Consider the following 25,701-nt stretch of genomic DNA (forward strand, 5'->3'; position numbering starts at 1 on the left):
AATATGTACAACTACTGATTTTTCATGGTTGGTTAGGGTGATTGTTGATTTCAAGTTAATTTCGTAATTTAGCTTCTTTTTTTTTTGTGTTTTTCGAATTTTAAAATTTAAATATCAGCAAATTACTTATCTCATACGAACGTGTTAGACAGAAAATGTATTACAAAAAGTTAAAAAAATGTTTACAAATTTAAAAAAAAAATAAAAAGATAGACAATTTTTTTTTTCAAAAACTAAAATTGGAACTCACTTATTTTATAGAGACTAAATATATGTATATTTTAAACTTAATTATATTATAATGACAAAATCATGTTTATAAATTTTAAAAAAATTGAAACTCACTTAATTTACAAAGACTAAAAATATATTTAATATTTAATTATATTATTATCCACATACATAAATTTCTGTATAGGACAATTACCGTTACTAGGTTTTTCAAATGTTATAATTGCAATCAATTTAGAATGAAGGAAATATTTGATAAGTGGTTACAATAATGTGATAATTATGAATGGTAGTGGACAATTGACAATCGTAATGATGATGACATTAATGATTAATGGCGGTGAAAGTGATTATGTTAAAAATAAGAGTATTACATCTTCTGAAAATTGTAATAAAAATATCCTCCGAATACGCAGTAAAATTTTTATTATATTTAAATTATTATCTGATATCTGATATAATGGCTCAAAATATATTTCAAATAATCTTTCGGACGGATTTTTTATTCAAATAATATTATTTTAATTTTTTTTTACTTATATAATAATTATGTAAATTTATTTTCTCAACTAGCACTATTTATTGTTTACGTTCAGAATGACCGTTCTGATTTTAGAATAGGTTGTTCCGAATTAAAAAGTAACACATGACGAATGGATCAGAACGGTCGTTTCGAATTCAAAATCAACACATAAAAAATGAAACCAGAACTAGTCATTCTGAATCTGGAACGGGCCGTTCTGGCCTATAAATAATTTTTTTTGTTCGATTTTCATTTATCAAATACCAAAACTCAGAAATCAACATCAAATAATTAAATTTATTGAATATTAATATTAAAAATATAACTAAATAAATTTATTAAAATTCAATACAATAATAAAGATCAATAGTGGCAGAAATTAATTATGTTGTTCTTTAATGTCCATCTCTGTTTTAATCCTGCTGAACTTTGGTCGATATCCTGGAAAACTGATTATGTTGGCAGAAACTGGTTATGTTGCTCGCATGACCCGCTGGGAGATTTATAATATGGTGTGAACCAATTTTTTTTATTTATAGGCCAGAACGACCCGTTTTGGATTCAAAATGGCCCGTTCTAGTTTCACTTTTTATGTGCTGATTTTAAATCCGGAACGAACTGTTTTGATCCATTCGTCATGTGTTATTTTTTAATTCGGAATGGCCCGTTCTAAAATCCAAACGGCCCATTCTAAACGTGAACAGTGAATGGTACTAGTTGGGAAAATAAATTTGCACAATCACTATTTAGGTAATTTTTTTTAAAATAATATTATTTGAGTAAAAAATTTGTTATATTTTTTTTATTAATCTTGTAAAATTCACATTTTTTTTTTGTGAAATCCATATTTTTATGTGAAATTCACAAAATCTTTTAAAATCTTAAGATATAAATATCTTAAAATTTATTAAAATTCTGACCGTTAAATTTTGATTAAAATCCATTAAAATTTAAAAGTCATTACATTTCTTTAAGATTCATTAAAATTCAGAGTATTTTTTTATGCTAAAAAAAAAGTCCAACTAAATCTTAATTAAATACACGCCTTTGAGCTTTAAAACATAATAAGTGATGAAGAAAATGAGAGCAAAAAATAGAGAAAGGAAGAGGGAAGAGAGAACAGCGAATGATAGTGAAGCACTGAAGCACTGAAGCAGACTCATAATAAATGAGTTGCGGTGTTTATGTTAATGTAATGACCCTGCTCAGTGATAAATGATAATGAAAAATTTGGTAACAAAACACAATCTCTATCATTTGGTTTTGGAAGATTAAGTCTCAAACCCAGAGAGTCTGCACAATGGGACACACGGTGATGGAGGTTGGACCTCACGGCGTTGCCATCATCACCATCGTCAACCCTCCCGTCAATTCTCTCTCCTACGATGGTATCTTTCAATTCTCCTTTTCCCTTCTTCCATTACTTGCCTCCCTCTTTTCCTGTTCCCATGTCATTCTGAAATCTTCATGTTTCGTTCTCCACATTATTAATATGCTGTGTTGCTCATCTGTCTTCCTGTGTCTCTTTTTTCTCTCTAGTATTCCACAGTTTAAAGGAGAATTTTGATCAGGCTATACAGAGAGATGATGTCAAGGCAATTGTTTTTACAGGTATTGTGATTTGCTTTTGAATTGAACAGCTTCCAAGCTTGGAGATATTCATATAACTGGGAAGGGACAAGGCTTAGGTTTTTCCGATTTATTAAGATAGACTTGGTAATTAGGTAGGATTTGATATTGAACATGGTTAATGGTTTGGCAGTGGACAGTGGAAAATAAATAAATTTCTGAGAGCTCATTTGTTCCAAGGAAAAAATGAAAATCTAAAACTTTTAAAATAAGAGAATGCTATAGAATAGATAACCACCACTTGAGCCTGTAACATTTTACCCAAATCCCCATCCTCCACGCTCACCTTAGCATTGACCAACTGACAGCTTATGATCTTATATACTGAAATAGTTATCCTTTATCAAATTGAAAAGTCTTGACCCGGTGTTAAATTCGTAGTTGTTATGACCAATTCTATTATACAATGTTAATGACGTTGATATCTTTCAAACTATCTCAACAAGAATAACTCCTATGATGTGATTGTGACATTTTGATAAACACTGAAGTTTCAAACTGTAAAGAACTTATACGATCTATTAGTATTAAGAAGAACAAGAGGGAGAAGACAATGAAGCAGCAGGCTAGTTTTGGGCTTTACCAAAGATATTTCTTGGCTAACTAGCTTATTATAACTACAGCATCATAGCTGAATCATATGTTACTTTATTAGGTGCGAAGGGAAGATTTTCTGGAGGTTTTGATATTTCTGCATTTGGTGGTGGGAAAGGTACCTTTTTTTTTTTTTTGTGGGTGTCTTTCTAATGTTGTTACATTCATACTCATTTTCTAACTCTTTTCTCTCCCTTCGTATAGAGCGTCCAAAAGCTGGTTGGTTATCAGTAGAAATCATCACTGATACTATAGAAGGTACTTCATTTTTACGAAATTCATTTGCCATTCATTTTTCATTTTGTGCTATGTTAAATCTATTCATTTCATTTCCAGCGGCTAGGAAACCATTGGTTGCTGCCATTGATGGCCTTGCCTTGGGTGGGGGCTTGGAACTTGCAATGGTACACATTATAAACTAATTAGGAAAAGAAACTTTTCTTCTAATTTTCTACAAAATATTACCAATTCTTTCTCATATAGGCGTGCAATGCTCGGTTATCAACCCCAACTGCTCAGCTAGGTTTGCCTGAACTTCAGCTTGGAATAATTCCTGGATTAGGAGGTAGTAACCGACTCCTCTCCATTTTCGTCAACTTTACTTGTATGTGTATGAATTTAAATTGAATGCATCTCTTTTTCCTTCGTTTTTTCTCTGTTTTGAAAACATACTTGTAACCACTGAGCGGTCATTGTTGAGGGACACGAGTTACATAGAAAAGTTGCTTGAAGTTTAAGTTTTACATGATTTTAATGAATTTATTAATAAACTATGAGTTTGTTTTAATACCTTGGTTTGCATGCTAGTTATTCCAAGCATAATTTGAAGAAAAAAAAAATTGTATAAAAGAAAAGAAGTTAGACCATGAGTAACAGTGAATGTCTTGTGGCTATTTGACCTTATTGTTGTTGTTATTGCAGGAACACAGCGACTTCCTCGTCTTGTTGGTTTGACAAAGGCACTTGAGATGATACTGGTATTATACATCTTAGCTTCCTTTTTATAACTTTGCTATTCTGTTCAACGTGAAGAACTGATCTGAAAAGCTGGTGTATTCAAACACAAAGTTGGTGGTCAGTCAAACAGCATATTCACAGTTCTACATTTGAATTTTGTTGGACAGAACATCGGCAAAATTTTGATTCAGTTTTCTTCTTTGAGTGGAATTATATTTTGCCTTCTATATTCACGAGTTGTGACTTCAATGTGCTTGTCTAGTGATTTCCAATTGATTTCTTCACCATTCTTTTTAAGACTTCAAAACCAGTTAAAGGGAAGGAAGCTTTTAGTTTGGGACTTGTGGATGGTTTGGTGTCACCTGATGATTTGGTGAACGCTGCATGCCAGTGGGCCCTGGATATCTTGGGCCACCGACGACCATGGATTGCTAGTCTTTATAAGACTGACAAATTAGAACCCCTTGGAGAAGCAGGAGAGATTTTAAAATTTGCACGAGCTCAGGCTCAAAAACGAGCTCCTAACCTCCAACATCCTTTGGTTTGCATCGATGTTATTGAAGTAGGAGTAGTTTCTGGTCCCCGTGCAGGACTCTGGAAGGTTGTTATCTGTCTCCAGTATACCCCTTTTCTCCTTCAAATGTGTGTCTGTGTACATTGTATCTCATCTTTGTAGGAAGCTGAAGCATCTCAAGGACTTGGAGCGTCAGATACTTGCAAAAGCTTAGTTCATATATTTTTTGCTCAAAGAGGAACATCCAAGGTTCGTTGGGGGTTTTATGTCTTAATTTTGTTCTTATTTCTCCCCCTTTGAGTGATGGAATTAATTATTGAGAGAAAAAAAGTGTTCATATTCTAGCTTAAAAAACATACTTTAAACTTTTGCATCGAAAGGTTAAATGTCATGTAGATTTAATTTGTAAATGTTGTATTAAATTTAATGAAAATTTTGTAAAGAAAGATTCTTCTATTTTGTTGTCTCTTATTTATATGTTATAAATAGGACCATGAGGTGCTCCTATGCCCTTTGGGTGTAGGACTAATCTCTTGCTCAAGTTTCAGCGCTTTTACTCTTGATTGCATAAAAACCATATGTTAGCTCTTTATTGTGGTAACTTTCACTCAACTCTCGGAGAAGATGACTGGACATATGCAAGTGGTTTGATAAGCCCCACAACACTCGTTAGGATACAGACTCTAATATCATATTAAAAAATATATTACGAGTTTAGTTCAATCTTACAAAATCGACAAAATCGACTTGTAAGGTGAAGATTGTTTGCCACTATGTTGACTTTATTACTAGTTGATGTGGGATCTCTAACATTCTTTACAATCCTAGTTTTTCTCATACCTATGCTCAATCTCCATTTTTCCATAATTTAATAGTGTAGCTTGTAAGTTTTATCCCTTTGTTGCTTACATAAATTTAAATATCTTCCTTGTTCTTAATATAGGAACCAATGTGCTCCTCCTTTACTCATGGCATTTTCTTAGAACTCAGAATCTCATTAAACATCTTAATTGGCTAATAATACCATGTACTCCTATACATTTTCAAACTTAAATAGGAATACCATTTGGACCAACAAATTTACCATTATTGCTCATCGTCTTAAAGGCATCTCTTAACTCTCCAACTCAAATTCTGCAAGAATAAGCTAAGTTTTGTCCGTCCCATCCTAGACCTGGATGTGAGGTGGTGTTAAGATGCCTCACATTAACTAGGGATATAGTCAGAATACTCTTTTGAGGTTTGGGCAATCCTCCCTTCTTGACCTAGCTTTTGGGGTTAAGTTCAACCCAATTTTTTATAAGGACCAATAAGGTTGTGAATCTGCATTTAGCTAGCCTGATTCGAGTGTATAAATTCTAACGATAGGAATTTCTCAATACCCCTTGACATGAACAGATACCTGGGGTTACGGATTGTGGTCTGGTTCCAAGACAAGTCAAGAACATTGCCATCCTTGGTGGAGGACTAATGGGCTCTGGAATAGCCACTGCTTTAATTCTTAGTAGCTATGCTGTCATATTGAAAGAAGTAAACGAGAAGTTCTTAGATGCTGGTATCAATAGGATTAAAGGTGAGAATAGATTCTTATCAGTTGGCTCTCACTACACTAGTCCCTTCTCACACTTCACCTTTAGTTAAGAAATAAGTGATGTTGTTCTCATGTAACGTTTTTTCCACATGAGCAGCAAACTTACTGAGCCGTGTTAAGAAAGGCAAATTAACCCAGGATAAGTTTGAAAAGGCCATCTCTCTTCTCAAAGGTACCCTTGACTATGAAAGCTTCAGAGATGTGGACATGGTGATAGAGGTTGTATAATGAACTCCAATATATATATTTGTTTCTTTACCTTCATCACTCATCTGGTTCATGGTTTCATGTTTCTAATGCTTGGGAAATTCTGAAGTTTGATATCTGGACAGGCTGTTATTGAGAATGTTTCCTTAAAGCAACATATCTTTGCTGATCTTGAAAAGTATTGTCCACCTCATTGTATTCTTGCGAGTAACACTTCCACAATTAACTTGAACCTGATTGGAAAGAGGACCAAGTCTCAAGATCGAATTGTTGGAGCCCATTTTTTCAGGTGGTATCTTGTGTCCAGAAACTATTTTTTCCCTCCTAATGTCTTTCTGATCTAAACATCTAACTTGTGTTTCTTCAGTCCTGCACATGTTATGCCACTTCTGGAAATAGTACGTACCAAGCAGACCTCTCCTCAAGTGATAGTTGACGTGTTAGATATTTCAAAGAAGATAAAGAAAATTCCAGTGGTGGTTGGAAACTGCACAGGATTTGCTGTTAATCGGATGTTCTTTCCATATACGCAAGCAGGTCTCTTGCTTGTTGAACGTGGTGCAGATGTTTATCAAATTGATAAAGTAATAACCAAATTTGGAATGCCCATGGGGCCATTCAGGTATTAATGCTTAGATTAGTTATTGACATTCTCGATCAATTCTTTAAGTGGCTCAGTGGTCACATATTTACAAATGCAGATTGGCTGACCTCGTTGGGTTTGGCGTGGCGATTGCTACTGGTATGGAATTTATTCAGAATTTTCCTGAGCGAACTTATAAATCAATGCTTATTCCCCTTCTGCAAGAAGATAAGAGAGCTGGTAAACATGAACTCTGCAACAATAGGAATTCTGACAAGATATCTGTGTGGAATATATTTCTATTGTATTCTACTAAACTAATTCACTGACAACTTTGTTTAACACTTGCTTCTGACAGGCGAAACAACTCGCAAAGGGTTTTATTTGTATGATGATAAACGCAAGGCTAGTCCTGATCCTGAATTGAAAAACTATATTGAGAAGGCTAGGAGCATCACTGGTGTCTCCCTTGATCCTAAGGTCTTTTTACCCTTCCTAATTCATACCATATTTTTTGGCTAGTGAGGTAACAAAATTTAAAGTCAAATTTTATTATAAATTCCACTGGTTCTGTTGTTGTGTATCCAAACCTGGGCAGCTTGTCAAATTACAAGAAAAGGATATCTTAGAGATGATATTCTTTCCTGTGGTGAATGAGGCTTGTCGGATCCTTGATGAAGGTATTGCAGTCAAAGCAGCAGATCTCGATATTTGTGCAGTCATGGGCATGGGTTTTCCACCTTACAGGTTTGTCTTGTTATCTATTTGGCACACTTATAAAATTTCATAACTGCTCTAAATTCTGGGATTAATTTCATTAGGGGAGGTATCATATTCTGGGCTGACACTCTTGGATCCAAGTACATATATTCAAGATTGGAGAGATGGTCAGAGTTGTATGGAGAATTCTTCAAGCCTTGTGCCTACTTGGCTGCAAGAGCTGCAAAAGGAATTCCTCTGGTAAGTAACCTAAGCTCATTTACTTCCATTTCATTCATGCAAAACCATTTGTCACACAATTCTAGGATTGTTTAGCCAATGTCTTTTTGGTCATTGACATTGGGTTGGGTTTGTGTAGCCAGAAAATCAAGATCGTCTATTGGAATTTGTCTATTACAACTATTCTTGGTAGTACTACAGTATACCATTTATTAGTATGAAAGCTAAAATAAAATGGTTAAGTCCGTTACTTTAATAACTGCTTTAAACTCTTAGCAAAGCCAAGCCTTGATTTGTCTTCCTCCTAGTATTAAATGATGATTAAACTTGAACCCTTAAATCAGTTTATGCACTTTAGGAAATGACCAACACCACTATTTATTTAGTACTTTTCTTTTGGAGTACAATATTCCAGAATTCATTCGTCCATACCTCTTCATCTTGACAGTGTACACTTAATGTTTTTTTTAATTATTGACATTTTCCTTCTATATATGATGAATACACATTTTAGTTTAAAATCATAATTGCTGTATCCAAAAAGAAATTGCATCGAGTAAGACATTGGCTAACAACAAAACAAAGAAAACCTTAGAAAAAATAAGGGGTTCACGGCATATAAATATGAATGTTATTACCTGTTCTTGAACGCAACAAGCTGTCGTTGTCCTTGTACCCCAATTATACCACTTTCCCAGTAGACAATTCTGACCGTCTATTTCTCTTTGAATTGCCCTCTGATGGACTTCGTACTATTCTATTGCAGAGTGCCTATGTGGAGCAGGCAAAGTCACGGTTGTAAGAAAAAAATAGCTCATTATGTGTTTACTTGATTGAATAATTTTCCTTTCCCCGTTATATCTTATTTCAAGTGGTAGGAATATAATGGTGACTTGAGAAATAGCTAAAATAACGTAGTATGACTAGAAAAAAATTGATCAGCATAATTATTTGGTCAAAATGAAAATATTTTTTAGTTTAACATATATGTGTTCCTCTGTACAGCCTTCGTTGATGTTTTTTTTTTTTTAAGAATTAGAATAGTCGATGGAAATTTATTGTTGCATTAATTGGGTAGTATGATTTCTTCTTTGTACGTTTTCTCATAAATTTACTGTTGCAGAGCTGCTGATTACTGCTTATTTTTAAGGTTTTTCTTTCTAATAACATCTTTATGCACTGCTGCCTGTTTTCCCTGTCTCTGAAAAAAAAGTATGGCAAATTATATATACACCCACGGCTTCCTTTTTGAAATAAATTTTATTTTCAAAATTTTTTTTTTCATTCACTTCCTCTTTTCTATTACTTTATCTCTCTAACCATTTTAATATCTTTGTTATTCTGTAATTTTTTTTTTCTCTTAACTTCATTCTTCTAACCTTAATTTTTCACTCCACCTCCATTATTTCTTACATTAGATTCAAGGTATGAATATGTATTAAATTACAATTTCTATTAAAATAATTTGTGATTTATTTAATATTACTAATACATATCAGGTATTGATATCTTTGACAATTAGACATGTAAAAAAAAATGGTTTTGTGAATTGTTTAAGACATTAGGTTGATCTTTTTTATAAATGATTGAATAGAACGAATCTACTTTTTATTATTGTTGAAAAATAATTTTCGAAATTATGCGTTGTAGTTTTTAAAATATATTTATAGAAAGTATTTTTCGAATAATATTTACTATTATTGAAAATACTTTTAAGAGGAATGTTATAAAATATACTTTTGAGAAAAGTATTTTTCAAAAGTGTTGTAAAAACATATTTTTGAAAAGTTCTTTTTTGAACAATATATGTACTATATTTTCATAAAATACTTTTCAAAAATATATTTATAAAAATTATATTTCTGGAAAGTTGTTTTCAAAACAATATCTGTATTGTTTCGAAAAATATATTATAAAATCTATTTATTAAGTAAAAGATAATAAAAAAATTAAAGGAGGTATACTGTTATTCAAAGGAAATGTATTTAACAATATATATTAATATATATATATATATATATATATATATATAGGGAGTATGAGAGAGAATTTATTATGAGAGATGAGAGAGTTAAAATATATTCCTTTCACTTTATTAAACTCCAAATTTTCTCTCACTTGATTAATCTAAAGGTTATATTTTAACCCTCTCATCTCTCATAATAAATTATCTCTCACTTAATATGCTCCTTATATATATATATATATATATATATATATATATATATATATATATATATATATATATATATATATATATATATATATATATATATATATATATATATATATTCGTATATATTTTTGTTCGATATATTTTTTCTAAAACTCTTTTCAAAGACTAATTATGAAGTTTTTAATTTTTTATCCTAAAATGATTCAGTTGAAACCCGCGTATTCATTCACTTTTGATAGTGATGTAGATTTTCTCATTGGGATGTCAGAATATAATTTTTTTTTAATTTGTCAGAATATAATATTAAGTTGTAATAAAAACTATCAAACATGTTTTAAATAAAAAAATTATATTGACAAAATTCTTTATTCTTTCATAGTATAAGTTTATCTAGTAGTATATGAGTGTGTTTGTTTACATGTCAATGATATGATTTTTCATGCCTAACAAAAGTTATACATAATTACTTCTGTGTATTTTTTTATTCAGATGCAAGGGAGATAGTTGAATCCTTGTTCCCAACTTTGTTCTAAACACTATATAGCATTGAAATTTTCAACATTTTTTCTCCTACTTAAATTATTTGCATTTTCATTTTTTTTCTTCTTATTTTTAATACAATTCTTTAAATATAATTAGTCTCAATTTATCTCGTTATTAAAACCTAAAATATTTTGTATTTACAAATTTAAATTTTCACATTAAATCAATCCAATGTGACAGGTTTTTCAAAGTTGGGGGATAATGAAGGCTTTATAATATTTACAGATTTAGGATTTTTCGAAGAACTTAAAAATTCATTTTGAAAAATAATCGCCTTCCATCACCAAATGAAAAATTGTTCAAATGTTTTTGAAGGTCTTTTTTATCCGCATGAATTGTTGAGGAATTATCTAAAAGAATGTTGATTTCTTCGTAATCTTTATTTCGTATAATCAATTGCCATTTACATGAAGAAGAAAAAATGGTAGAAAATGAGTAATCTCACTAGAAGTTGAATTTTGATTTAATATACAATGTGTATGATTTTGTTCGAGCTATTTCGATTAAGTTTTTAAAATATAATAAATGGTAAAGAAAATATTAGTACGATTTTTATTTTATTTTTTGTAGGCAAAGAGAAAAGGATAAATTAATTAAAAATCAAATAAAAGGCATAATAGCACACCACATCGGGGGGTCTGGGTTGAAGGGAAGTAATGATATTGATAGTTTTGAGCTAGACAAGCTAATAAATGAGCTGGTTGTTGGCTAACCTACCAACATATCATGAAAATTTTGTGAACCAACGAGAAAATACAAACTACCAGTATAAAATTATGAATTGTTAAATAAGAACTTAATCTCATGAGAATTTATCATTTTTGATAAATTTCGCACAACAATCAAAAAATACATTGAAAAAATATGTATTTTTAATTGATATCACATTTATTTTTTATAAGATACACTGGCAGCACAAAATAATTTTATATAGTCATTCAATCACAACAATCACAATTTATTGTAAATGAGTGAATTAATTTTTATAATAATTATCTAAAAAATCATACAAATCATGATTTATGATTCAATGATTATGTAAAATATTCAATGATTATGTAAAATATTTTACACTAACGATGTATCATCATTAAATTATTATTATTTTATATGAAACAATCATGATAAAGCTGGTAAAAGTATCACAGACAACAACAAAATTCTCATTCTAATGAAATATTTAATGCAACTGTAGCAAAAACTGATCTGGTATATAAATAATGAAACATCAACCATGATGAGTTGTAACCCTGGGCTTCCTCCCAAGTGCAAAAAAACAATGGACAACAGTCTCAATCTCTATCATTTTTGAAATGCAAGAAGAATAAGACCCTATCTAAGGGCACAAGTCATTATGCAAAATGAGAGAAGCTAAGAGGTGAGAAAGTTGAAAGAATGCATCCAAAAACTGTATTACCTAACTTCAAACACCCTGTGTCCGCATTCAACTTGACCTATCCTTGCTCAGGAGCAAAAGATAATGTTGAGTTTATGATTTAGGGTTTAAGAATCATTTCTTCTTAAATAAAATTTGTTATATTTTTAAGAATTACGGCTATGGTGCTTGGAATTAAAATTTGAGTTTGATGATTAAATTTAATCTAAAAAACTAAATTACTATACTAAAACATAAAATAAGTTTAGAAAAGAATAATATCAATTTCGATTTATTTTTATTAAAGTTAATAATGGACTTTTTTTTCTTGTTTTTAAATATAATCATTAATTAATTTCTAATTTTGATCATCTGTATGATCCAAATACTATATATTTCATATATAATTGATTTCACAAGCATCAATGGTAATGTTATTTATTAGTTGTTGCTAAAAGAAAAATAATTTGTTGTATTTAATTGCATCATACATTGTTTTTTACGGAAATAACAAATATAAATTTAAAAACTAAAATGTTACGTACTTAAATTTTAGGAAAATGGTCCTGCACGTTTTACTTTTTTTCTTTTCTCCAATGAGTGACGAGGAATAGATATGTTAACATTTTTATGAAAACATGAAAAATATTTTTCCAAAACAAGTTTATTTTTTTTATTTCACTCTCACTCTTTTCTTATATTATTTTAAATAAATCCAAAAATACTAAAATATAACCAAATATCATTTAAGTTTATCAAAAACAATAATTTAATTGTAACATTATTCAAAATGTGATTCTTATATAAAAATATAACAATATGTCTTAAAAGTTAAATTGAAATTAATCACAAAAGTATTACAAAACCAAAAAAAAAATCACAAAAGTATTTTAGGGAAGTGAGAAGTGAGATAAGAAAGAAAAACCAGAGTTTGGAGTTTGGATATATGATAAAGTAGACGAGAAAGAAGAATAAAGTCTGTAGGCCTCACAAACAAAAACAGCTTCAATTGAGTAGGGGGAAAATTGGGTAAAAAGATGTTTTGTTTTTTTAATCTACCAAATTTATCTTTTTACCATTTTTAACTTATCATCGGAGTATTACTTGTAGAAAGGCAGATTCATCTTTGTTATTTTCGCCCCCTTTTTCTGGTACAATTTCTCCCCTTATTTTTAGTTTAACCAAATAAATAGAAAGAAATAAAAAAAAACTTTTTTTATTTTAGTATTTCCTCTCAAACAAATATTTTAAAAACTTACTTCTTTTTTCACTCATTTTCCCTCCTTCTTATTTCTTTGCCTCTAACTTTTGTTCCAATCAAATAGTGAAGTTAAAATATAACCAAACCAAATATATATAAAATTTTATATTAATCCAAAATGATTTGATATTTTATTTTTATAAAACAAAATTGACGTAATATATTTATTTTAAAATATACTAAAATATGAATACTTTGATCATCTTTAAATTGTTGTTCAATTTTAACAAAATTTAATATACGCATGTAAAGTGATATGAACTTTCAATCTATAATATATATATATATATATATATATATATATATATATATATATGTGTATCTTCACATGTTTCGTCCTCTAGTTAAATTAGGGGTTTAAATTTATGTTTTACTCATGAAAAGAACAAATGTTACTCAATTTTAACTTATGTAAATTAACTACATGTAAAGCTTCATCTACTCTTAGTTAAAAAAATATAATGCTTGAATCTTATTTTGATTATTCACTTATTATTTAATTATACTTTTTGTTCATCAAATTTTTCTTTAAATATCGCTATTTATTAATGTTTGATATATACTTTCATACCATAAAGTGAAGTGAAATAATATCAAAATATAAGTTTATATTTGTAAGTGTAACTTAAAATTTGAAGAAAAAAATTAATGATAGTAAATTTTATGGTAAACTATTTAAAATGATTATTAAAAATTAAATTTAAAATAAATAATATATGTACCGACAATGTCATTTTTTATATTATTCGATCACAAGTTATTATATATGATAAATTTATTGATTTTTATAATAACTATTTTTAAATCATACTTGTAACATTGTAGGTCTTAGTTGTTTAAATTACTTGTTGATATAGTGTTGTATTAGAATATTGGTGTAACGTTGTAAAAAAAAAAAAAAAAAAAAAAAGAGGCTGATTCAGTAGCCCAGAACGGGCCGTTCCCAAACTGGAACGGGCCGTTCCACACTACTGAATTGAACTACATATTGTAGTTGAGAACGGGCCGTTCCGGCAAGGAGAACGGGCCGTTCTAGGAAGGAGAACGGGCCGTTCCGGAGGGAGAATGGGCCGTTCCGGAGGGAGAACGGGCTATTCCAGAGGGAGAACGGGCCGTTCCGGATGAGTCCCGGAACGGGCCGTTCTGATTTCAGAACGGGCCGTTCTGATTTCAGAACGGGCCGTTCTGAGCGTGGATTTTGTGCGTGATCTGGGAGTTCAGAACGGGCCGTTCCGGTATCGGTACGGGCCGTTCTGGCCACTCCGGATTGCCTATAAATAGGGGTGAGGGGGGGCCGTGAGGAGTTCTGGTTCTAGAGAGAAGTTTTAGAGAGAAGGTCTCTGGGTCAGTGAGCTCCTTTCTCTCCCAAATTTCTCTGTTTAACTCATTTTCTTCTCTAGATCAATAACTCCTTCTGTCTTTTCTTGAAATTCAGATTAGAAAGCTTGTTTTGGGAGGATTGAAGTTTCGAGTTGAGCCTCGAGGGGAAATTCTACTTTTGTTCAGTCTTTGGTTATCTGAGCCAATCTTCAGGTAAGGGAAGCTAGATTGTTTGCATGTGGCTGAATTTGTTAGTTTGGATGAGAGTTTTGAACTCTCTGAATAGTTTTAGGACGGGCACAAGTTGAGCGTGTCAGGCGTGGAAGAGCTTAGAGCTCTTGGGTTGGTGTTAGGCCAGGCGCGAGTTGACGGCACTGTGCTTGAATATATTTATGAATGAATTAATGCTTATGCATGTTTAAAGTTGAAGTTTTAGATCATGTATGTATGATATATGATGTATGGTGAGGTGTGATTCATATGTATGCTTTGTGATGATATATATGAATGTTTGAATATGATACGTTCATATGGTATGTATTGATCATAATGGTAGGTAGACCATTTATGATGTATGATGCATTATTGCATGTGATGTCTTATGACATGTGTATGGTTGTTGATCATGATGGTGGGCAGACCATTATGATGTATGATGCATGATTGCATGTGATGCCTATGGCATGAGTCTAGCCTAAGACTTGAGGAGAGGAAAAATATTTTCGAACTGGAAGAGCTCACATAGAGTCTCTTGAGAGTGGTGCTTGGATAGGCCACTGATATATGAGAGTGGTGCTCTGGGAGGCCACTGGATTTGGGAGAGTGGTGCTCAGATAGGCCACTAGGTTGGGTGAGTCTCCTCTAAATCCTTAGCTAGTGTTGGAGCGGGGTATGAGGTCGAGGGTTATTCCCTTAACCAACTACCCGGGAAGGTGCGTGGATCCTTGCGGATAGTCGGTGGGCGAACTCCACAATTGACTTGGTTAATGCATGCCAAGGTCGTGGTAAGCCCGTACCCAGCTGTGCTATACCTGACGGTGGATCTGGACTTCCAAGTGTGTAAGTGACATCATCCGAGTAAACCCGAGTGAGGATTATATATCCTGTTTAGCTGTGACCGAGCGGGCGCATTGGGCGTGAAAACGGTTGGGGTGGTTTCGGTAGGATGGAATGTCACTTGTACAACTCTATTGTTATGGAGATCTCCTAGGTGTATGCGTGACGACGCATTAGATGATTGATATGTATGCATATCTGTCATGAGTTGCATTCATTGCATGATTATTAATATGATGAAGTGTGGTGTTTGACTTCATGTTTGATGAATGAATGATTGATTGAGATGAAAGGTTCCTTAGGGACAGGATTTGGGATGCATGTGTAATATAGATTTTTATTCTGTACTTGTATTATTGATCTTTGAATTCTAGCTTACCCTTTTGTTTTCCATGTGGTGGAACTGCGATGATCATACTTGGTATGGGAGCAAGTCAGGGATAGCTTGGGAGTAGAGATGATCGTTGTGAGACGAGGAGCTGAGTCTCGTGTTTTGAGTTACCATTCTGGGTAACATTTTTTTTGTCAGTGCTTGACCGGCACTAAGGAATATTTTGGGATGACTGTACATATATGGTGCTATATTTTATATACAGAAACTTAATTATTTCGATCTTTATATTTATGCCTGTATGTATGTGTTATCCAGTTTAATATTCTCTTAGTTAACTAGTTGTAGTGCGATTCCACTAAGTGTAGAGACCGTGGCGGGTCGTTACAATTGGAGTCAGAGAAATATAAGAGTTAAGTTGGTCTTTGACGTAATTGAGTCAAAGATAAATTGAAACAACTTAGAAGGATATAAAAGGATTTTCTTAAGTTTTGAGCCTCATAACTCAAACCTAAAGAGATAATCTTGTAAGAAGTTCTTTAAATTTTGTGTTACACCACTCAACGAAGGTTTAACATCACCAAGTTAAAGAACTATAAGAACATCCATGCTCAACGCCACTCAATCCACACTCAACATATAAAAATAATTTTATAATTATTTTTTAATTTAAATTGATAAAATAAAATATTTAATATTTTTAAAAAAATTAAAAATTTATAGACTTAATCTATATATTAAATTTTTTTAATTTAATAATTAAATTGTTAATATTTAATATAAATTATAAATTATAAAATAAAGTGATTATTAGATAAATTTTTTTGGAATTGGAATTGAATAAGTAGATCCTCTCTTTAGATGATTACCTTATACGGAGCAATAATTGTTTTGTACATGTAGTAAAAACATTTTGGTGGTTCCAAATTCCAATCATGTGATCTGAGGCATATATGTTCCCCTAATATGTTATTTTGCACTTGTTTATTGTACTCAACAAATGTCAAAATCACTATAGAACAACAGTATACTTCTTCCTTTGGAATAACATATAATGCTGCCTTTCATAGTACCTTAATAATTCTTTGCATTATAAAGGAAATCAATTTTTTCCTCCTTTCTTTCTCTTCTATTCGCCTAGACAAGCTTTGTGTGACCTGTCCGCTCAACCAACATGTTCACCAATATTAGTAATATCCTGGACTATGATAAATTATTAATCACTTTTTGTCCTCGAGGATCATCATTATCTTAAACTTTCAGGACCCATGTTGGAGGAACAGTAATAATGTTTAGTAGAAAAATTACATGTTGTACCCGATACAATTACTTTTAAAGATCATGGTACTGTGTGACTGTATACTTGGCTTTCCAAAGAACCATTGGATTGTGGAAGAAGGATAATAGTGAGATGAAGGGTTGGATCTATTGCAGTGGTCCAGAGAGCATATATATTTCCCAAGCATCTGGAACTGGAATGAGGTAATAGAAGAAAAATCCATAGATGGGGACGCATGGTGACATGATCAGTGAGAGTAACTTTTCAATCAAATATCATACATGTGGATTTGGGAAGACAACATCAGACTCAAATAAAGGAAAAAGGAAGAGACTCCAAACTTGCATTTGCTTAAACACACAAAAATTGGCTTCAGGGGCCGGGGATTCTCACTACAGACAAACCAACTCTCAGGATCTCCCTCATACCCTTTTACCCCATCTTACTGCTATTAATTAATGAAGGAACTCAATAATTGTTTTTAGCATTCTTTGCTTTTAAGACCAAATTATTGTAATCGATTAGTACTAGATTTCTATATGAAAGAAATTAATATTTTAATTTTATCATTAGAGGGTTTTATACTTCTATTGATTAATATCTTTATCATTTTAATTTTATAATCATCAAATTTAAACTTATTTTTAATCTTTCAATTTTAAAATTATTTATTTTAGTCATATAATTTTCAAAAAAAAATATGTTAATATCTCATTCATCAATAACATATTTAAAAATGATAGATTGAAACAATTATAAAATATTAAAAAAGCTTAGTCTGATATTTTTACTAATAATTAAATTTTATACAATAATATTTATCATATTATTTAACAAAATTTGAATATAAGAATTAAAATATAATTTTTGAAAATTATAGAAATTAAAAAAAATAATTTTAAATTTGAGAAATTAAAAATATTTATTTTAAATTTAAGAGACTAAAAATATATTTAAGTCTTAATTATATATATAAATGTAAAATAATAATTTTATTTTTTAATAATAAAAATTCGTACTGTCTTTCTCTTCTAAAACTATAAATATAAAAGAAAATTCTGAAAAATCGAAGTTATGAAAAAAAAGGGTGGTAGTAATCTAACGGGCTAATCTGAAGATTCAATATAGTATTGTAATCTAACGTGTCAGTCGGTAAATGATCTCAAGATTCCTCTTTAGGATACCGCTTTTCAACGACAGGTGGACATTTTGATAAGAATCATAAAAATAGTACTATGGTTTATTTTGTTATATTATTCTCTGAAATTTTACATATTGTAAATAATTTTTTAACTCCGGTGACTAAATTATAAAATATAAATATTTTTTTTAGGAGCTAAATTGAAAATTTTATAAAAATTCAGAGATGAAATGATGTATTAAAACAAATAATACCGTATTTTATAATAAAAAACAGAAATAATGTATCTAATTATAACTTTATACTTAAATTAGAGATAAAATCAATCGTTAATTAAAAAATACAGGTACTAATTAAGTTATATAATTACAAATGTTTGAATGATCTAAAATATAATGTGTGTGATTGTTAGGTTAATATTAAAATATTTCAGAGTTAAATTAATAAAATTTAATATATACAAATAATTATTGAGGAAAATAATTTTATTATGAGTTATTTCTAAAGTAATTTGATATCTCTTCCTTTCATTGAAGGAATAAAGTTATTAAGAAATAATTGCTAATATAGTTACTTTGTTAATATTGTTTATATATATATATATATATGTGTGTGTTTTTGTAAATTGCAACAATTCATAAATTAAATTAAAAAATTTGTTAAATAGTTCAAGTTTATAATTTTTTTTAAAAAATAATTGATGTATTATTGAATAAATTCAGTTATATATATATATAAAGCGTAATTAAATAAGAGCTACACTCATGCACGATCAATTATGATTAAAAGTTATTCAATAATCACATGTCAGTTTTTAAAAAATAAAGCCATATAACATTACCTTTAAAACTTAACCGATCTAATCACAAAAGTTCACTATTTTTTTTATTTATTTATAAAGTTATCAAAATGAGTTAAAATTGTGGATTAACTTGATTTATCACGAGTTTGGGTTTAATTGAATTAGAAAAACTTGATTTGTTTTGATAATGAGAGAAAATTGACTTGACTTATCATATGTTAACTCATGATGAGTCACTACATTGATATTAACATTTGTGATTATATGTTTAAACTATTTATTAAATTTTTTATATATTGGTTAAAAATTACAATAGTCAATACCAAATTGACAGTTTTTTTTTAATTTTTTTTATGTCACTACATTGATATTATAAATTAATTAAGTTAATTGTAGTTGATATTTATTTATTTTGACAATTTATTGTTATTATTATTATTAACACAGTTTTTAATTCTAAATACAAGAATAAAAGTAATATTTCATAATTAAGTTAATTATTATTTTATTTTAAATGAGTCGACCGGTAATGAACCAGATTGGATTCGTATTTTGGTTGGCTCACTGAAAAATGTACCGACTCGCCTTTTAAGCAATAAGTGAAATCCTGTCTAACTCACATTAGCTCTAGTCTCCTGTAATAAAAACACTCTCACGAACAGTCTCTTCGTGCTCTCTTTATTTGAGTTTCTAATCATAAATTTGCACCAGATTCTGAATCTCGAAAAAGTCTTCGTGTACGATAAATTTTTTTTCTTCAAATAGCAGTTTAATTAATGAATGAATGAATTAAGTGATCGAATCATGAATTGGATACCATGCAATTTGTTTAAAAAAATTAATCATAATAAATCGTGGTAAGCTTGTTGATCAAGATTATAAATATGGTGTTTGATTTGATGCGTGGTTTTCCTAGAAAATCCTCTTTTAAAAACAATTTTTTTAAAAATATGGATAATAATAATAATAGAGAGTCCGTATGAGAATTTTATTGCACATCTAGTCATAATGGTTACGCCACGAGTAATCATAAAATTCAAAGCTTACTTTACCACCCATATATCCATACTTATCAATATATAGCAGCAGTTAAATGGTGTAAATGAATATATAGTTAAAAAGTGAAGTAAGGAATAATGGATTAAGAGGGAAGAAATAGAAAGTTGAAAGGTGCGTCAACCAAAATTTCATTTGATACGATAGCATGCAATCTCTTTTTGAGCCATGCTAGCATAATATATATGATTAGCTAGCACTATCTTCTTTTGTCTACGAATTGAAATGCCGCATCTATATGCAACCTAACCTATATACCTTTTACACAAAATCTTGTGGTCCTCCTTTTTCACTTCCGCGGATGGATTTTTCTACTTTATGAAGCCAACTTTTCCAACATTGCTCCCTCACGTAGAATAGCTGTCCTTCCTTAAAGAATTATTGACACATTAGATATCGTTTTTCTGTCTAAACTTTTTGAAGCCAATCCATAATTTTCTTCCCCCATTACACCCACATGAATCTCCACTTTGTGACGGGTGTTTGGACTTTGGAATAGCCTTTGAGAGTTTTAAAATACGATTAAGAGGCACAAACATGGGGTGGGGTGGCATTTTCATTTAAATCATTTTTATTCTCATTTACTCAATTATATATAAATTAAAATTAAAACTAATCACTCAAATAGACACAAAATACAGCATCTCAATTGCTTTTGATGAGCATATTATTGCTAGTTTGATTTGATCGTATTTGATTTCTTCCTTAAGATCTATAATTTCGGTGAGGCCTACAGGACAGAAACCAATTCAATAATAAATAAAAAAAATTGATTATTTAAAACAATTTAATTATAAAACAAAAAGGTTAATAATCTCGAGTAATTTGAGTGGTGGACGTTTTGGATCCGTTATGTTAGCAATAGTATGGATATCATGAGATTCATAATTTGATATAGATGTCGTATCAGTAAAGAAAGTGTAAACAAAATCATGGATGTGGAAGTCCACATTCGATAGGTGGAGGAGTAGATCTTCATGCAAATAAGGATTTCGTATTGTCCATTACTTTTTCATCCGGCTTAATAATGCGGAATTTATTATGGAACATAACTTTAAAGTAGGGTCGATATTTATCTTCTCATAATTATCATCATACTTTTTTTATTTTTATATATTCATCGGATAATTATCATCATACTGATTTATACAGCACGAATGAAAGCAGAAACTTCTTATGTTGATCATTATGACCATGATGCCCTTGGCTTTGTCTCTGGCTTTTGGATTTTTTTGTTGAAATTTCAACTAATTGAACAATTACTATAGCAGCAACTGACTTGTTATACTCTATGAGATTATTATAATTTTTATTTACAATTATTATAGTTTTTGTCATCAATATTATTATTATTATTATTGATATTATTATTATTATTAACAATAATAATATTCACGATGATAACTACAATTTTAATATAATAATAATAATAACAAAGATAATGATAATAAAAAAATAATAAAAAATAATAATAATAAAATTGACGATAATAATAATAATAATAATATTAGAGATAAAAATAATAATAATTTTATAAAATTTAAATTTTTAGTGAATAAACATTATCAACTTAAATAAAATATTTGGTTGCATATTTAAAATTTATAACTCAACTAGTTTATCTTTAAAGTAGTGCTTACAAGTTTGAAAAAAAATCATTCTGTTATATGTAAATTACAAGTAAATATTAGTGGAAACAAAAGATTAAAAAATAGTTTTTATCAGAAAATTAGTTTGGTAAATTTAACTGAACTTAACTCTCTGATTATAATCTAAGCACATGCAATACGGATTTTGATTTACTATCATTTGATCCTATCTCATAAAGCATATTTAAAAAAAAATTATTTTTATCTTTTTTAATTAAGTATAAAATAACTTATACCAATACTCCTTTGAGATTTAATGAAATTGTATATAATGTTATTATTATTATTTATGTTTATAACAAGATCCTTCTAAGTGTGCAATGTTTTGTATAGAATAAAAAGAGGTTAGTGCAATGTTTTAAAAGTATTAATGCCATTTTTTGAATTACTAGGAAGAGTTAGTATAAAGGGAAAAAACAGATAATTTATAATGAATGTTGTGAATGGTGAGTATAAATTAGTCTTAAAATGGACATAATGAGTAGAGGAATTGCAAAGTGCAAAGCAAAGAGAGAGCAGGGGGTTGGAAAAAAGGAAGAAAATAGGTCTGCAAATTGTGGTGGTACTACAAAATTAGGTTAGCTATAGGTAGGCCTGAAACTGAAATTAATAATTAATAATTAATAATTAATAATTAATAATAATGATGTATCTGATAGAAATAGAATAGAATAGGGACTTGGTTTGTCTCTTTCACTCTTTTTAATACATCACAAAGTCAGTCTTCCACGTGCTCCTGGGGAGTCTCCCCTGTTTCACTACCCTACACTATACTCTATACTCCTTAGTTTACTCAAATCACTACTCTACTACTCTCTATGTGACTCACCATTAAACTTGTTTTCTTCATCTCTCTCTCTCTCTTTCAAGATGGAAGGAATGAAAGGAGGAGGAAGGGTAGCTGTGGGCGTGGGCGTGGGCGTGGCCGAGGATAACGACATGGCCGACGGAATGCAATGCAGCGACCACCCTTTCAGAACCAACCCCGGCGGGATCTGCGCCTTCTGCCTCCAAGAAAAGCTCGGCAAGCTCGTCTCCTCTTCCTTCCCTCTCCCCATCCGCGCCCCTTCCTCATCCTCCTCCTCCCCTTCCTTCAGATCCGACGCCGCCCCCTCCTCCTCCTCCGCCTCCCTCGCCGCCGCTCCAACCTCCGCACCCTCTCACTACCAACACTACTACGCCCGCCGGACCCGCCTTCCTTTCCTCCTCGCCAAGAAGAACAAGAAGACCAAGCCCTCCTCCGCCTCCGGCCCCGATATCAGCCTCAAGCGCAGCAAATCCACCGCCACTCCCCGAACAAACCACCACCCAATACCCATTCAGGATTTCAGCCCCAGAAAAAGAAACGGCTTTTGGTCCTTCCTCTACCTCTCTTCCAAGTCCTCTAAGAAACTCAACTCCCCCCCACCATCTGCTTCTGCAAAGCTTAAAGACAAGTGCTGCTCCGGCTCTTCTCTCAAAAACGACATTGTTCTCCAACAGGACAACGACACCAACACCAACACCAACACCACCACTGCTTCATCCTTCGACCGTAAGGTTTCTAGATCCAGATCTGTTGGCTGCGGCAGCCGAAGCTTCTCTGGTGATTTCTTCGAGAGAATCTCTACCGGCTTCGGTGATTGCACTCTCAGGAGAGTGGAGTCTCAGCGTGAAGGGAAACCGAAGGCCGTGGCGGATCACCACCACCACCACCACCATTGCATGAAGGAGAGAGTGCGGTGTGGAGGCTTGTTTAGTGGCTTCATGTTGACCTCCTCTTCCTCCTCTTCTTCCTCTTCATCCTATTGGGTTTCGTCTTCTGCTGATGACGCTGTCAATGGGAAATCGGCCACGGTGGCTCTGTCTCACAGCAGAGGGAGGAGTTGGGCTTGGGCTTTCGCCAGTCCTATGAGAGCTTTCAGCGGTAAACCCTCTTCTAAAGAGACCAACAGGAGGGATATTGTTAGAGACGCCAATGATAATAAGAATAATGCTGCGCCCAACTTATCTGCTATACCTTCCTTGCTTGCTGTCAGAGGCTGAGAACAGCATTTCAGGGCTTTAACCGCTTTATTATACACATTAGTATCATGTTCATTACTGTCTATTATTACTATTTTCTTTATCTTGTGGATGGATGAGTGTTAATTTAATTTCCTTCCTTAGTAATCTAATACTTTTAAGCACTTTCTTTCGTTTACCATACTTGCTTGTTATGAATAATTATGATGAATGATCGTCGGCTATGGCAGTGTTTTGAGAAGAAAATCTCGATGCATTTATTCTCTGTCATCATGTGGCGTGTTTCAAGTGTGACACTGGTTGTAAATTTTGTAGCTAGCGTCCTTCTTGTAATTCACACTGTCATGTTATGTGTAATTTTTATTTGCCAAAATCACTGTTCACATGCATACACATGGATGGGGGTGTTGTGGCCACAACGGGGAATCACTCTCAGCCATTTAATAAGTTGTTAATGAATAATGATGTGGTATATATATTTTTTTCCTTAATGAAAATAACTTGTGATTATTAATGTGTTGTTTCTTAGCTTCTTTTTATTTTCAAGAGTTCCTTAACTAGTCAAATGCAACATGGTTGTAACAGATGTGGTCCCTGATCGGGAATTGGTATTTAAGAAGTGGATCTTGTTGTAATCATATACAGCGGAGCATTTATTCAAACGGTCTTGTTTGCACCTAATTGCTGAATGGCACTCCAAGTAATTGTTTACCGCATTTATCTCTGGAGATAGCTGTATCGAAAGCCAGCGGTTTTGTTTATAGTCATGTACTCATGTGCCTTCGAAAGTGCATTAAGCAGCAGAGCTTTTAAACTATGTTGGCAAAAAAGGTTTACTTTTCACAGTCATTTAATATTTAAGTGTGGTGATAGACTACTGAAGCACGCTACATAATTATATTACTATTTTTGGGAATCCATCACAAATCGACATGGACGGGTAGGACTTGTACAGGGGAAAAGAGACACCATGAGAAGAAGTCTTGCTAATTGCCTAATTCTAATAACAGGTTGCTACTTGTCATTGCTAACCTAAATTAACGCCTGTCAAATGTCTATGAATCTCAGTTTGTAACATTTAGCATTTCTCGGTCATGAAACATGTTACATCATCTAACAAATAAATAAACAAAAACTGATAATATTTTAAACTGAAATATAAAGATATTTTAATTAATTTTACCGTATTTAATTTTTGGAATCAGCATTTCTGGCCTAATGCTTGCGATTTTTTTTTTCTTCAGAAATTAATTGTTGATTTTTAGGGTAGATAAGATTAATATTACAGTTAATAAAAAATATTTTATTGAACTATAATTATATTTTTAGTGATATTTTTTAATTTTATATTAATTTTAATGAAGAATAATATGTAGAAAAAAACTTTATTTTTAGACAAAATATAAAGTTAAATAATAATAAATTTTTTTAATTAGTGTATAAATTATAAATTAGCTAATTTTGTTTATATATCACTATGAGTACGAGTATAGTATCAGATTTTTCAAAGAAAAGTTACAGGAGCTCTTGTACAATAATTTATTAAATATATAATACAGTTTATATAAATAAGAGATAAGGAAAAATAGAGGAAAATATTAAGTAAGAAAAATGATGCGGCCACTAAACTAGTATAAAAAGTTATTTTCTACATTGATTGTTGCCAGCATTAATGTAAAACTTTTATTAACTTAGAAATAATACTTTCTATATTTGTTATGGTAAAAAACATTAGAAAGTGAATACGTTTTATTTTGGTTCTTTCCATACACGATTGGAAAATGATTTTTTTTACATTGATTTAAATATAAAATTTTATATTAACTACTCAAACTCAAACTGAATCCTGTCTTGTGTATGCAGCCGCGTTAAATCTTGGGGCCAGCTATCCCACCCTTTGAGGTGCCTCTAACGTAGCGAGGAGATTAGTACGTCACTGC

The 25,701-nt window shown here is 31.2% G+C and overlaps 2 protein-coding genes and 1 long non-coding RNA gene across 3 annotated transcripts; all 3 read left to right on the forward strand.

The window, feature by feature from the left end:
* The first annotated feature begins 1,831 nt into the window (after nt 1-1,831).
* Nucleotides 1,832-8,750, forward strand: LOC109809413 (peroxisomal fatty acid beta-oxidation multifunctional protein MFP2). The gene is made up of 18 exons (XM_020372720.2): nt 1,832-2,142; nt 2,294-2,365; nt 3,039-3,095; nt 3,182-3,235; nt 3,314-3,381; nt 3,461-3,542; nt 3,899-3,954; nt 4,233-4,535; nt 4,611-4,697; nt 5,847-6,021; nt 6,137-6,258; nt 6,372-6,535; nt 6,614-6,868; nt 6,948-7,069; nt 7,188-7,309; nt 7,428-7,576; nt 7,651-7,789; nt 8,535-8,750. The coding sequence occupies exons 1-18, from the start codon at nt 2,055-2,057 to the stop codon at nt 8,568-8,570; spliced, it is 2,151 nt and encodes a 716-aa protein (XP_020228309.1). The 5' UTR covers nt 1,832-2,054; the 3' UTR covers nt 8,571-8,750.
* A 5,168-nt stretch (nt 8,751-13,918) lies between these two features.
* Nucleotides 13,919-16,013, forward strand: LOC145957782 (uncharacterized). Its single transcript, XR_014433780.1, has 2 exons — nt 13,919-14,467; nt 14,559-16,013. It is a non-coding gene; the product is annotated as an uncharacterized LOC145957782 (long non-coding RNA).
* A 6,461-nt stretch (nt 16,014-22,474) lies between these two features.
* LOC109808679 (uncharacterized) lies at nt 22,475-23,939 on the forward strand. The gene has a single exon (XM_020371776.3). The coding sequence runs from the start codon at nt 22,628-22,630 to the stop codon at nt 23,780-23,782; it is 1,155 nt and encodes a 384-aa protein (XP_020227365.1). The 5' UTR covers nt 22,475-22,627; the 3' UTR covers nt 23,783-23,939.
* Nucleotides 23,940-25,701: the final 1,762 nt, after the last annotated feature.

This window comes from Cajanus cajan, chromosome 5 (assembly GCF_000230855.2).
Source record: "Cajanus cajan strain Asha chromosome 5, NIPB_CcT2T_4, whole genome shotgun sequence".
Classification (NCBI taxonomy): domain Eukaryota; kingdom Viridiplantae; phylum Streptophyta; class Magnoliopsida; order Fabales; family Fabaceae; genus Cajanus; species Cajanus cajan.